The sequence below is a fragment of the Cyrtonyx montezumae genome, unplaced genomic scaffold, assembly GCF_038088225.1.
Source record: "Cyrtonyx montezumae isolate F1298 unplaced genomic scaffold, pur_monq_1.0 scaffold_0, whole genome shotgun sequence".
NCBI classification, from domain to species: domain Eukaryota; kingdom Metazoa; phylum Chordata; class Aves; order Galliformes; family Odontophoridae; genus Cyrtonyx; species Cyrtonyx montezumae.
The window spans coordinates 17,942,325-17,957,908 of record NW_027071824.1 but is presented as its reverse complement, the minus strand read 5'-3'; the positions used below and the strand labels follow the sequence as shown (position 1 = coordinate 17,957,908).

Genomic DNA, 15,584 nt, shown 5'->3' with positions numbered 1-15,584 from the left:
CAGGTCAGCATTTCCAAGCTAGCGACAGTTTTGCTGATGTTGGTTTGCGTTCTCAGATGGTTTAGTACAAATACAAACTACAAGATCGTGTCAGTTTTTTAGTTAAATATTCCACTGGGTCCAAAGAAGATCAGTAGGAGCAGATTGGAGGAGCTGAGGGCCAAATCAATGAGATGAGGAATATCATTAGCAATATTCAGATATTATTTTTAGTTTAAAACAGGAGATACCCAGACCTCAGAAAGTTTTAGTAGATATTGAAACAGGAACACAGAAGTATATCAGTTCAGTTCTTTTATTGCAGGAAGGTAAAGAATCTTTATTCAAGCAAGAATTTTTTTTTAGGCTCTAAAACTTCTCTGCAAATCTTTACTCTTAAGTAGTTGTTTTGTATGATTAGTCTGCTGGTAATGTGTGTGCATTTCTAGTAGGTAGCACTGACAAGTTGTTATACTGCCTTTATGTTGGTTTTGCTTCTTCCTAGAGCTCTATAAAATTGAGAACAGTATGTCTTCTGATCTTGTATTATCTGTGAAAGACTTTTGAAGTATGAGTTGTGCATAATACTTTGTGGAAACCTGAGGAACAGATATGGCCTTAGCTAAGGGGCTGATTTGGCTTATTCTTGTTTCCCCTGAGCTCCCCAAACACATAACCAAGTAGCCATTTAGCCATTCTGTTTGGAGTAGTTCCGGTCCGTTTAAAATCAAGGCTGGCCATTGCCCTGTGGAAGTATTTCCTTTTGTTTGTAACTTGAAATATTTCATAGAACATTCATATGTAGTCTACTTAACAACAACAGGTACAGAATGCTCTGTGCTTGGTGCATAAGATTTGCCTTTAATTCTTACCTATAGACATGATGTGGTGCAAACTGCAAACAGATGGGACTTGGAAGAAAAACACTGTGTAAATGGATGTTAAGAGTGTTCTTTTTCTAGATTTGTTATTTCTGAGTTGAAAATTTCTCTAGGCAATGGATGTCATCTGTTTTGCTTGGCTTTAATATGTCATGTGTTAACTGTAGGACTGACTTGTTTAATGTTTGTTAATATTGTACCTGAGGGAATTTGCAATAATTACTAACATTACTGCTGAGTTTTCCATTGGTTGGACTGCAAAATAAAATTTGAAAGTACTTGCTCAACTCTGTGTCTTCTAAGGAGTTATGCTGATATAGCATAAGGTGAACTATGTACTCCAGTATGCATTTCCCAGAGGAATTAAACAGTTGTAATTTTTTTCTGCAGCTGTTCATTCAGCATGGATGTTAACTGTTCTTACACATCTGTGTTTTAGGCTCAGCAGCTGTTATCTGCTTGCATAGAAAAAGTAGATGTTTCTAGCACAGAGGGCTATGACTTATTCATCACACAACTGAAGGATGGTTTAAAAAATACCTCACATGAAACAGCAGCAAATCATAAAGTTGCAAAGGTAAGAATTTGTTTCTATACTGTCTAGCATGGATTCTTGACTTCAGTTTGCTTAGCTACTGTTATCGAAGCATGCAAATTGCTTAACTTAGTGTGATGGGTTTTATTTGAAGAGGACAAAACGTATTATGTGTTCCTTATTTCCTCAGGATGAAGTTTGACTTGTTAGGCAAGAAACTGACAAGACACTGAGATTAAAATTATGAAGATATTTAATTTCCTTGCATCATGTCTGTGTTGTTTTTGTGTCTATTCGTCTATAACTTCTTAAATTCATTGAAATCAGGGTGGATTGCAAGAGGTGCATTTTCTTTTGCTTCTGAAATCTTTCTGATCTATTTGTTGTTTAGGTGTCAGAATCTTAAAATGTGTTTACTCGTGCACTTTTTTCTCTGTTTAGTGGGCAACGGTTACGTTCCACCTTCCTCATCATGTTTTGAAGTCTGTCGCCAGTGCCATTGTAAATGAACTCAAGAAGATAAATCAAAATATTGCTGCCTTACCTGTAGCATCCTCTGTGATGGATAGGTTATCTTACCTCTTACCCAGCGCACGACCAGAACTTGGTGTGGGACCTGGTCGATCTGTGGACAGGTACATTAAGATAAAACCAGTGATGAAATTGACCTTCTTTGGGTTAGAATAAGCTCTTATATGACCTTAATTTGTTTCTTGAAGGAAAAAACATTGGATTAGTCCTGTTCTGTACCTTCCTGCTATTACTCATACGGCTATTCGATTGTTTAAGGGATGATGCACTGTACTTATTGGTAAACGTAGAGAAACGTTTATGGCTGCCAAAAGAGTACTCTGTTTGCAGAGCCACTTTAGTTCTAGTTGGATGAGGTCACTTTGCTTTCAGAGAGATAAAAGTTGCAGCCCTAAATTTAGTTCTGGTATAGGTGGTATTGTAATGTGTTAGTACATGTTCAGCCATGTTTTACTTTCCATGATGTTTGGTTATTGCTGTGTCTGGACAGTAAGGTGCACATGACTGACTATTTAAGTTACCAACTATACTAAAGCTAGTACTTAACGTAAACCTTACTGAGCAATGTAAAAATGTTCAGAAACTGCATAGCTTTATGAGCTTATGTATGCCTCTTTCTGAACACGGAGTGCATGTGTTTATCTACCAGAGTTAGTGTGTACCCACTATGCTACATCACAAAATCACTTTAGGCACTGAAGTGACAGAACTTCCTCTGATCAGAACATTTCTGTGATCTTTATCAATAATTTTATATGTAAGTTATAGGTAACAATCTGTTATTTCTAACAGTAACTAAATTGTTGAAAAATATGTCATAATGAATTCATCTCTTGTTTTGTGTTGATTTTTTTTTTGTTTTCTTTTGAATGGTTCTAGGTGACAGTTTTAGATAATATAGAATTTTTGCCCTTCTAGGTCTTTGATGTACAGTGAAGCTAACAGAAGGGAGACATTCACTTCATGGCCTCATGTGGGTTACAGGTGGGCACAACCAGATCCTATGGCTCAAGCTGGATTCTATCACCAGGTAAAAGGTTTTATTGTTTTTAGTGTTCCTCTCCTAGGTGAGGGTTCAGAAAAATGCCTTTTCTTTTTTTTCCAGGTGTTATTTCTAAACCTCTTCTATAGAAACGTGGTGTATCATGGTTGGTTTTTCCAACATGAAATATTCCCCCTTTAAAGTATGTAGTTTTGTGCTTTTTATGCGTTTGATGTGGAGCTTTGATATGCCACTAGAAGGAGAGTTACTTAATCACCTAATGAGTGTTTCATGTTGTTTAGCTATGTGAATTTCAGTTGTTCCTTTTTATATTTACAGCCTGCTTCATCAGGGGATGACAGAGCCATGTGCTTTACCTGTAGTGTGTGTTTGGTATGCTGGGAGCCTACAGATGAACCTTGGTAAGATTAATGATATTTGGAGTAGATTTAGGTCTGTGTTGAAGAGATCAGAAATCTTCAGAGACTAAAGTCCATTTATCTCAATGGGGTTTCTGGTGAGTTTAGGAATTGGCACCAATGAGAATGCATTTCCGGAACAATTCCATGGGACAAATCACAGAATAATTCCTTGCACTTAGTCAACTTTCTGTATAGTAGTAAAAACAAGGAATCGTAGTTGGTTTTATTTCTTAAATCTGGTTTTACTTTTGCTTTTTGAATCATTTTATGACAAAAATGATAGCCAACATTTCTTGGTAGGCTTCTAAACTCAGTCTTCTGTATGAACATAAATCCTTGAACTGTGGAGGCCGTGTAGTATGTATGTGCCTTGTATGTAAAATTGCAAGAGCCGTTACTAATTTCCAGAGTCAGTCGAAATTGTGCGTAGTGACAGAAATGCAGGACCATATTTTGATTGTAAAAGAGTCATTAACATAATTGTTGTCTTGACCATTTGTTAATTTATAATCATTATTTAAACAAAACAAATTTCTGACTTGTAAGATACTTTGCTTTTTAGCCTTGCCTTTCACGATTCCTCGTCTGCTTTTCCTTGTTAGTTTTCAGGCATTCTGCAGTAGAGTAATTGCTCTTTGCCGTGTCTCTGTTTCTTTGTATATCAAGGTTAGATGCTTGCTGTTTTCTTTTTTTTTTAATGCTTCTAGGTGAGTGTGTCATTCGAACTGTTTTCAATCTTTTTGTGGATCTAGATGTTACTGCTTATTAATACTGCTTATAATAGTCTAACAGTAACTCATGGTAATCTAAAATGTTTTTTTTTCCTTCATGATGCCATGATGGGCTACTGCCTGTAGAAATCTTTTTAATGAAATGGATGAATTTTGAAATTATGGATAGCCTCCTTTGATCTTTTAATGGACAGTCATTTCAAACTAAGACTTTAATCAAGTCTGCTATCGAAAAATAGTAAGGAAAGCTGTTTTAGTAATTTTAGAATGGTCTTGAACAGTTGGCTGCAGCAGTGTTCAGTTTCAGAAATGGTTCCCTCTCAACTTTACTTCATGATCCGAGTTTGTATATGATGTGTCTATTTTTTGAAGTGAGAAATCATTTTTGATATCTCTGTTTTTAATGTGAAAAGGTCTGAACATGAGAGACATTCCCCAAACTGCCCGTTTGTCAAGGGTGAGCACACTCAGAATGTACCTCTTTCAGTCACACTGGCAACAAGTCCAGCACAATTTCCATGCACAGATGGCACTGACAGAATAGCCTGCTTTGGATCTGGAAGTTGCCCTCATTTTCTAGCTGCCGCAACAAAGCGAGGAAAGATCTGCATATGGGATGTTTCCAAACTTATGAAGGTATACAATATAAAGAATTTTTATTAAGTGATTATTTGTGATTTAAGCATCTTGATATAAGGTCACTTCTGCTTTTTCTTATTTCTCAGGTCCACTTAAAATTTGAGATCAATGCATATGATCCAGCTATTGTGCAACAACTTATGTTATCGGGAGAACAGAGCTCAGGGGTTGACTCAAGGAGACCAACACTAGCATGGCTAGAAGATTCATCTAGCTGCTCAGATATACCAAAATTAGAAGGAGACAGGTATGCCAATCTACAAAATCCGAAATAAGAAATGCTATTGTGAAAGTGGTAAATGTCTTTAAGTTCATGTTTTTTGAAACAGAAGATCAATGTTTTCATGGAGATAATTTTTTTGTAAATGACTATGTCTGCTCAATTCATCACTTCAAAGACAATATATATATTTTAGTTTTCAAAGGCATTTTACTCCTGTTGTTTCAGTTTTTATTCTCCACTGACAAAAAAAAACCCACAACAGATCCCATTGCTGTTCTATGCTGGTGTTCCAAAGGCAGAAAAAGCAAGGAATACAAGTTGGGGAACATATTTTCATTTTAATTGTAGAATTATGTTTCAGGTTAGGAAATGAAAGATTATGTACAGGTTTTTAGAAGGCGTTTTTTCTCTGATTCCACCTCATTAATTTTTGTTCATAAAGTAAATCTTGTGGCTGTGGTAGGAAGCGCTTGCATTTGTAACTTTAACTTTTAAATAAGTTAGTGCTACGTGAGAATAAGAAGTATTCCTTCATTTATGCTGCTTACAGTATGTTACTGGAAACTCCTTTCTCATTAAAACTTAAACAAAATAATACAGTGATGCTGCTCAAGACTAAGAGTACATTATATATATATATTCTACTCAATGTATGTGAAGCTTACTATCCATTTCCCACCTAAGGAGGAGGGTGGATGATAAAGAATTATGTTGTCTGGTGAAGTAAAGGTTAATCAGGTTTGAGTCAAAAGAAAAGACTTTTCTCTTGGGCCAGAGGAGAAGGCATCCAGTGTGTTTAAATGTGGGACTCTAACATAGTACTGTGAGTTATATTAAACCCAAAGGTCTGAAGACACTACTGTTGTAATTAATTATTACAGGTCCTATGATAAGAGATTGTTTCTTGGATTAGAAAAGCCAAATGTGTAAAAGCTTTGTATATTCTTAGAACTACTGAACAATGTATTTCTCTTGGAGAATGATCTTGAACAGAATCTGCTTTTATGAAAACACAACTCATCTGGTAGTATTCTTAAAATCAATGTGATAGTCGTATGCTGCTTCCTGAAGGGGTTGTTCTGAGATATTCAGAATTTATTCAGTTATTTTGAGCCACGGGATGATGACGTTGGTAGCTGCAGTGTTGTGGGAGAAAAACATTACATGTGACTGGAACATGACTATTCTGAACCATGACAGTGTGTTAGCTGCAAAATTGCATTAGTAGAATGGAAAACCAGTCTGGCTGCTCCACTTTTTGGAGATTATTTTGAAGAACTTCAAAGGTATCATCAATTTTTAGGAAGTTTTTTTCCTAATGATTTCTGAGAACTGGTTTTCATTTTCTGAATTGCTGAGGAGAATGCAGAATGAGGCAAATTAAAGTACAGTGAGCTCTACTGGCTCAGCATCAGTTGACAAAATCAGTATGATAGTGTCTGTTACTGATTCATCAACAGATACAGAATGGTGACTAAAAATACAGGGTAATAGTAAAGATTTGATTTTTTTTTTAACTGTTTGATTTATTGAAGAATAAGAATGCTAAAAATGTACATGGTGATATTTTTATATATTTTTTTTTTCAGTGATGACCTACTGGATGATTCAGACAGTGAAGAGCATTCTAGATCAGAATCTGTAACAGGTAGGTTATATTAGATCCATGTAATATGTAGAGGGCAGGAAGGAAACTGTAATTCCAAGGCTCTTAAACCCTGTCTAAAGCAGAGGATAGTGGTATTAGGAGGAAAAAAGATTAAAAAAAAATGACCTGGAAAGCAGCACCAATAGTTAAGTAATTTGTGTTGTGGAGAGCGTGGATATAGGAGAAAAGAAGAACTGTTAAATAAGCTTATTGAGAACAAGAACAAATGACAGCTGTGGAAAGCCCCTTTAAATTCAGGGGATTGCTAGAGAGAGTTCCTGTATCCAATTTCCTTGTGTATATGGTCCTTGACAAAAAATTGGCATTTTTCTCCTTCTGAGCAAAGCTTTCAGTTGTAAGCAGAACAGTGCTATGTGTAGTGTTTGCGTTGTTTTCATAGAGGTCTTATCAGAAATTTTTATGAGAGGGAAGATTTATGTGCTTGTTTTCCATAATCAATTTTCTCTTCTGAACTGAGTGCAGCCAGGGGAAAAAAAATGCAGCTTGTGCATACACACAAGAGCCTGTGTTAAGGGAATGGTTATAGGCCTTTTCTATTGTTCCTTGACTATTAAGTCTTGAACAAACATTGTAACATACTGAAACTAGAGCAGTAACTTTCTCTAAACTATGTGGGTGTGTAACATGTAATACAGTTCCTTTTTTTGAACATATGTTAACAATTTCTGTTTTCTAAAGGACATACATCACAAAAAGAAACGATGGAAGTCAACCTGGATATAACAGCTCTCAGCATTCTTCAGCAGCCTGAGAAACTTCAGTGGGAAATTGTTGCAAATGTTCTGGAAGACACAGTTAAGGATCTAGAAGAACTTGGGGCAAACCCCTGTCTGGCCAACTGTAAGAGTGAAAAGATGAAGGAAAAACATGTAGAACAACACAACATTCCCTTTCCTTGTTTATTAGCTGGAGGTCTATTAACATACAAATCACCTGCTACCTCTCCTGTTAGCAGTAACTCTCAGCGGTCACTGGATGGCTTAAGCAGGACTCGAGGTGAGAGTGTCTCAGAACAGGGATCAACTGACAATGAATCCTGCACTATTTCAGAACTGAATTCCCCTCTGGTAAGGAGGACTTTACCTGTATTGCTGCTATACAGCATTAAGGAGTCTGATGAAAGAGGAAAACTTTTTTCACAGGTGAACTTCATAAGTAAAAGTATACATGAAGATGGTTTCACAGTTCCACAGATCATTGAAATGGAGCTGGACAGTCAAGAACAGTTGCTGTTACAGGATCCCCCTGTGACTTATATTCAGCAGTTTGCAGATGCTGCAGCCAACCTAACTTCTCCAGACTCGGACAAGTGGAGCTCAATGGTACCCAAGCCTGGGACTTTGGTTCAGTGCCTACGTCTGCCCAAGTTTGCAGAGGAGGAGAACCTGTGTGTAGATTCAATCACTCCTTGTGCAGATGGAGTTCATTTATTAGTAGGACTTCGGACTTGTCCCGTCGAATCTCTGAGTGCAATAAATCAAGTAGAGGCCTTGAATAATTTAAATAAATTAAACTCAGCACTATGTAATAGAAGGAAGGGTGAAATAGAATCAAGTCTTGCTGTAGTGAATGGCACAAGTATCGATGTAATCCAACATGAGCCACCAGCAGATGTAACAACTCCTTTAATAATTCAGCCTGAGCAGAGAAGTGTTAGTGGTGGATACCTAGTGCTTTATAAAATGAATTATGCGACTAGAATAGTTACTTTAGAGGAGGAACCAGTAAAAATCCAGCATATCAAAGACCCCCAAGACACAATTACCTCAATGATTTTACTCCCACCAGATATATTGGATAATCGAGAGGATGACTGTGAAGAACCTGTAGAGGAAATGCAATTAACTTCTAAAAATGGCAGTGGGAGAGAGAGAAGATCTGAGATCTCTACTCTTGGGCACCTGGTAATAACCACTCAGGGAGGATATGTAAAAATACTAGATCTTTCGAACTTTGAAATTCTGGCCAAAGTGGAGCCACCTAAAAAAGAGGGCACTGAGGAGCCAGATATGTTTGTGTCGGTGATATACTGTTCGGGCACAGACAGATTATGTGCATGCACCAAAGGTAAGACTTCTTTAAAGATGTTTTCTTAATGTTTATTTGACTGTACTGTATGTAGGCTGTTAGAATATAAATCTCAAAATAGTAATTGGCAAATGCCTATAAATTTATATACAGTCTACTTTTGTTCTAGAGAGCGTGGGTTCCGATTGATTCCTTCTCCTACATGTGAATTTTAATCTCTGAAATGTGAATTACTCTTGGGTATATCCAGTATGTCAGTGAACTTGTTGTAGTGTCACATATTTGCTTAAATCAAAAACAAATATAAGTAATTCTTTTATGTAATTATTTCTGTACTACATTTCTCTGATTCAGAATTGTCTTCTGTCTGTAATTGGGGATACTCAAGAGAGTAGAGAATGTGATGCTTTTATACCTTCACTGGTGATCAGTTAAGATTGTTTAGTTTCTCACAGGACTGCTGGTTCTGCTTAAGCCTTTTTATAATTGGGATTACTCTTGTCTCGACTATGAGAGCTGGACCCTCCATCCAGGATTGTTAAATGTTTCTTAAAAAATACATTGTATTTCTATTCATTTTTAACAATTTAGGCACTGTTATTGCTAGTTTTTCTCGCTTTGAAGAAAGTAGCTCCAAAGCCATTAAAATTATTTAGGGTTTATATGTCAGCGTTTCAGGATATTATACCAGATACACTGGAGCTTTGGATTCCTAGTGTTTTATGCTGAAGTTTGAAGATTTTTAAGGAACGACTTACGTAATAAACACTTAAGATATAACTGTGCTGCATAAAATTCAAAAATACTAAAAAAAGCAAATGAAAGTGCTTTACTATCGATAGAACCTTTTTATCATATTACTTGCTATACATTTGAATAGAATTCTCTTAATGTCTGTTGTGTTCAGTCATAGCCATCTTTAATCTTTCTAATGTAAGAAGGTCAAATTTCTTATCTGCCAGGTGACTGAAAAGATATTTCTCTTCTTATTATTATTTCTTAAATGCTGTTAAGTTTCTTCCAAAATCCCTTTACAGTCTTTGCTCTTAACCGCTGTGTATGGGGTGATGCCTACAGTAAGACAGTGTAGTGATGATTTATGTTGGAAGGGGAATGGAGCCATTTACTGATTTATTGGTCATTAATCCTAGCAAGTAGCTTGCAGTGCAGTGGCATAGGTGAAAACATTCAGTAGAATGTTTGGAGCCTCCATGCATCTTTATAAAAAAACACTGAAGAGGAACACTTCCTCTGTATGAATGATTGTTACAGGCTTTGAATGTTTGTACATAAATGTTTTAGACCTGCATCATCCATCTCTATTGCGAACAATTATTCTTATATCACACTTAATAGCATTGCATCTAGGTTTCAGCCTAAAATGCCTCCATCTGTTTTTTCAAGGATTGCCCGTAGTTGACCTCTGGGAGAGAGTATATTCTTGGTTTCAGTTCTGTCAACAACAACAAAAAAAAAAGTAGACTTCCTTAGTATTTTACTTTCTTCTCTTCCCCTTGCCAATGTACTCTGTTTAGTGTCATGCCAATTCAGTTGGATATTGTCTTCTTCTAAATCATTCAGAGTTAGCAGCTATGAAAGAAGATCACAAACACAGCATGTAATCAATCTTACAAATCTGTTATACGTTCATTTATAAGCACTTCAGTATTTAGATTTCTCATGTATGTAATCTTGCCAAGCTCTTGCCTGCAGTGTTACACTGTAGCAGGTGATGTTGTAGTCATTCCTCTTTGTGAAGGAATTAGTGTTGGCTTTTTTCATACTGATGTTTAGTTTTGTCAAAAGTGAGCTGTCTGTACTAGTATTTCTTGTTGCAAGTCTGACAGAACTAGTTGATGTTTTCACACATTTGGGAATGAATGCCACCAACTCTTGTGCCTCTCACTTAAAACACATTTTCTTGCTCTCGAGTTATACGTAGAGTATTAATCACTCTCTGTAGCTGCTTTTTACATTTTTGTTTTCAGTGTTCTACCTTCACAGTCACTAGGTTCTAAATGGGGATAAGGGAGGGCTGAATTGTTTCCCACAGCAGAATTAGTGTTGGAAATGATCCTACGAGATTATCTTTAAGACAGGATCAATTACATGTAGTATTTCAGGAGATCAGCCTGTGTTTAGATTTCTTCAATGTGGGAGAGGTTATCTGCCTGTTCACAAAACTTATAATACACCTTATTGATGATATTTTTATAGTTTTGTCTGCATAATCTTTCCTGATTGGAATTTGTTGTTGTGTCCCTATGGACATAGAATCGTTTATCAGAAGGGACCTTTAAAGGTCATCTGGTCCAGCTCCCCTACAACAAGCTAGATCAGGTTGCTCAGAGTCTGACCTGACCTTGACCACATCCAGGGATGGGACATCCACCACTTCTCTGGGCAATCTGTGCCAGTGTATCACCACCCTTATCACAAAAAACTTCTTCCTCATATCCAGTCTAAATCTCACTTCCTTCAGTTTGAAAACATTTCCTCTTGTCCTGTCACAACAGACCTTGCTAAAGAGGCTGTCCCCTTCTTTGTCAGTATCCAGAGTGGCCATTAGACAGAATTTTTCCCAGTTTTCCTATTTGTACCAAAGTCTTTAGAATCTAACTGTATGTTGCCATTGCAGAGCAAAGCTGGGGAGAAGGCAAGGCTTGTTGATTGTAGTAATAAGGAGAGAGAGGCAGTAACCAACTCTTAAATGGCAACATAATGTAAACATGCCCTATTCCAGTTAACTGATAAACCATGGAGGGTGAAAAAAGAATGATCACAACCTACTTCACAGTATTGAAAATGCTTTATCTAGTTGCAATGATTTCAGTTTTAAGAGTGATCTAGTAGATAAGCTATCAATTTATACATACACATCATATTAATATGAAGGCAGTGATCATAACACAACTTCTTAAAGTTACTTCTCAGATTACTGTGTGAGCAGTAATGTTCCTCACTCCTATATAGGAGCTGAGAATTATGTATTCCATATCCACTTCAACCATATTTGTTAAAATAATATATAGGAATTAGATCACTATTGATCTAACTCCTGTGCTTTCACACATCACACAAAACATTCTTTAAACACTGCTAAACTTGATTCTCTTATGTTACATACAGACAGTTCAAAGTATTTTCTACAGTAGAAGTCTTCGGTACTAAACACAAAACAATTTTAAAAATAAATATGAAGACTTCAAGATGTTTTGAAATAAAACTATATTATGTTTGGGCAACAACTAATAGAAGCAGTAATTGTCTTAGAAGCAAAGCTTTTTGTAGCAGAAGTCACAGCTTTCATTAACGCAAACAAATCTCAGAGAACTCGTTTGCTTGCTTCCACTTTAACTGAATATCCTCCAACTTTGCAGAAGTCATAGATAATTCCACAAGTGAGTATTGTTTCATTAGAAAAACTGCTTCTGTTTGTTTGAAATCAGATTGAGTTACACAGCCTTTATCCATATGGAGAGTGTAATGCTGAAACACAATGGAGAGCACAGCAATAACAGCAGAGTACCAGAGTCCCAGGCTGCAGTAAGTGAGGACTTGCTCAAATACAATAGCTGTGGACACAGAAATGAAGGAACAAATCTACCTTCAGAAGGCCTCAGGTACACAGGGATCTCCAGCAAAATACCCTTGCCTCCACTGCCAAACCTTAAATGAGGTCTGGGAGAGGGTGGATCCTGGCTGCACCCCTTTTGGTCTCTCAAGTACATTGTGTGCAGCTGAGCTCACCTAGGTTGGCAATGGTTGCTTACAAAAAAAAAAAAAAAAAAAAAAGAGGAGAAGGCAGGTGTTGTCCTCCAATAATTTGTTTTCATGAACCAAATACATCCAATTCTTTAAACGTTCCTGCAGAGCTTTGGAAGAAAAAGCAGAACAAAACAGAAAAAGCATGTCACTCTGTCCTCCCAATAGACCTCAAATCAGTCCACATTTCTTGACCCAAAAAGCAGACACAGTAATCCTACAGGTGTTTCTGCATAGAAGCTATTTCCTTAGAAACTGCACTCTGTACATACTGTATGTGCATATACATACTAGGTTGTTTGCAGTTCTATGCAGGAAACTTGAGTTAGATTTATCTTATGACTCACAAGACTTTTCTGCAGAACTGCTGGCTGGCTGATTTTTCTTCATCCCATAATAGTGCATTTAATTATTTCTTGCTAGGCATAGTAACTTTCACTTGTCCCTGTTTAATTGCAATATATTTTTTTTACAAACCAGGATGGAATTTAACAGCTTAGATTTCCAAGAATAGAGAAAATTCTTCTGCAGTGAGGCTTTTGGTAAGCTTTCCTGAGCAAAGTTTTGTAGGGTTCTGAACCTATTAAGTTTAGAGCTAACCACTTCTATGCTGCCCAGTGAAGAGATGAGGAGGACTGGAAGTTGTTTAGTGGCTAGTTCCTGTGGTGTGGGTTAGTTTTTTTTAAATTCCTTTATCTATTTGAGTATTGTTTTGATTCTGTCCTCGTGTTGTGGTAGCTGTCAACGATTATGTCACTATTCTGAATTCCTGCCAGAATGCAAGGTACATTCAGGGTATTGAACACTTCACCAGATTGGCTTTGACTACAGAGGCCTTGTCTCTGGCATGTTCTCTAATTTGTTCCAGTGCTGCTTTGCTGGAACTGATCACTGTTTTGCTTGGAGGAATCTTGGGATTTATTTGAATGGATTTATGGTTCTTACATTCTGTTTGTATAACCCACCAGATTCCTGAATCCAAGCAAAATACAGATTTAAAGTATAATTCAGAATTAAATAACCAATGTTTTGAATGTTTTACCTGTTATTTTCAGGAAGTATAATGATACTATTTTCCAGTTAAGTTATACTCCTTTCTGTTCACTGAGTAAATCAATGCAAGCTTTTGTATCTTCTTGCTAGTACAACAGAACCATTTATCAGCTCTGACAAAAAGTGATAAAAGCATCTTGAGGTAAACTACTACATATCATGCTCACTACTAGGACTAGAAAATACCAGGTGAGTCACTGTTTGAGCCTGGTAGTACATACAGTGGAACAGTAAGAACAAAACAAAAAAGAAATTTGCTCAGGCTTTTTTCCTGGCACTTGACTATAGAAACTATGGTAACTCTACAGTAAATAAGCATGCATCATCAAAAGGTCATTTTGAATGTTCTATCAGAGCAATTGCTTCTTCTGTGATAAAGAAGCAAAGCTACCTGCAGGGTTTTGGAATGTTTGCATAAGCGCTGATTATTTTATGGGCTAATACTGTGTTACTGATGTTAATGATAAACTTCTTTACAGAAGCTTTTTTGAAAACAAATGTGAGGAAATAAGATATCTCAGCACAGATTTTTTTTTCTTGGAAGAATGTTGGAGTCTGTTAGGAATTCAGAAAATATGTCTTTCTCTTCTACATGGATACAAGTGTAAGGCATGTTTTTGCTTGCTGCTAATTAACAGTATTCTGCTGTAGTGACAGAAGCTTGGTTTGAAAATCAAATTATTTTTTTTTATGTAAAACAAAACAGAACAAACCCAACCAAGTGCAGAACAAGACAACCTTGGCACAACTCCCTTAGAAAAACCCATAGCCTTCCTAAGTTCTTCAGCTTTCTTCTGCTCTGAGACATGGCAGACAGCCAAGGCAATCTGTTAACTTCCGTTGCACTAGAGTATACTTAATTATTTCCAGAGCAGGAGATTATCAGGTTTTGTTCACTGAGGTCATTCTGATAATTGATCTCTGAGCAGCAAACATAACAGGAAACGAAGTAGGATTTGATGTACTGACAAATTAAGCTGTCAAGGTCTACATTAACTAATATGTTCCTAATTCTTGTTGTTTAAGAAGATTGATAATTGGTGAGCTATTTAATCTCAAGGAAATGCACTTTAAGTGTTATTTACTGGAACTGTTCCTTTTTTGTTGACTCTTGACATCTGTTACTAATGTACCATTCTGCACCAGGGTAGGTGTGGGGGGGAGCTGGGAGAAGAAAGGCAGTGCAGGCTTCTTACTGGATCTCAATAGGAAAGGCCCAGAATAGTTCTTCTACAATGATAAAAAGAAAAATCTCTTTGAACACCAGGAAATTCTGTGTTTGTGCAGCATTGCTTGGTCTCAGGATGGATTTTCCCATGACATTCTGCACTGATTCTGTGTGTTGAAAGGTTCTTTCTTTTTGGTCATTCACGCTATTATTCTCTTTCTATTCTGTCTTGTGAAGACAATTTTACTAAGCCATTTTTTAGCCTTTTTTTGGTCTTTTCTTACTGAGATCCAGTAAACCCTGCACCATCTCTCTGTGCCTTTCCATCTGCAAGTTTCACTTACCCATATTCCCTCAGAGCAAATCGTGCACATGCCAATTGGATTTCATTACCTACATTATCTCAAGTTGGTTTGTTTCAGTTTATCTAGATAATTTCCCTACCAGGGTTTGTCCTCACAAGAGCTGAATGGCATTCTTCAGTCAGTTTTCAGAAGAAAAGCATAGAAGTCCTGCCAGGATTCTTCTATTTAAGTTCTGCTTATTAGGATTTTCGTAACTACTGTAACTGGTAACTCCCTTGCCCCAGTGTTATGTAAAATTGAACATTTCTTCTCAGTGATTTCTTGATAAATGACAGAATTTGTCTGTGTAGATCACTTGATGGTGAATTCATTTGAGGTGACTCCCTCCAATGGTCTGAAGACTTGAGCAAAACATTTTGTCCATTGAAAAATTTGGAATTGCTGTTTTGACTGTTGACTTAATCAATGTTGTTGTTCTAACTGTACAATGCAAAGAGCTCTTTATTTGGAAGAGTTCAGTAGGAAAATAATTTTTTCATTTCTCAGATACTGAACTTTAGAAGGAAATTAATGCAGCATGTACCAACAAGGTAGTATGCTGCCAGTTGATGTGATGGAATATTTTCTGTTTAAAGCATAATTTGAGTTACAGAAAGCACAACAGTAGTTATGT

At 36.7% G+C, this 15,584-nt stretch overlaps 1 protein-coding gene across 2 annotated transcripts in view; it reads left to right on the top strand.

The window, feature by feature from the left end:
• BIRC6 (baculoviral IAP repeat containing 6) overlaps window positions 1–15,584 on the top strand; it is a 163,177-nt gene that overhangs the window by 15,561 nt on the left and 132,032 nt on the right. For both annotated transcript variants that reach the window (XM_065729152.1, XM_065729144.1), the window contains exons 3-10: window positions 1,300–1,437; window positions 1,837–2,030; window positions 2,845–2,956; window positions 3,248–3,330; window positions 4,475–4,697; window positions 4,787–4,947; window positions 6,513–6,571; window positions 7,271–8,659. In XM_065729152.1, the coding sequence (XP_065585224.1) occupies window positions 1,300–1,437; window positions 1,837–2,030; window positions 2,845–2,956; window positions 3,248–3,330; window positions 4,475–4,697; window positions 4,787–4,947; window positions 6,513–6,571; window positions 7,271–8,659 (2,359 nt within the window). The remainder of the gene's footprint in view (window positions 1–1,299; window positions 1,438–1,836; window positions 2,031–2,844; window positions 2,957–3,247; window positions 3,331–4,474; window positions 4,698–4,786; window positions 4,948–6,512; window positions 6,572–7,270; window positions 8,660–15,584) is intronic.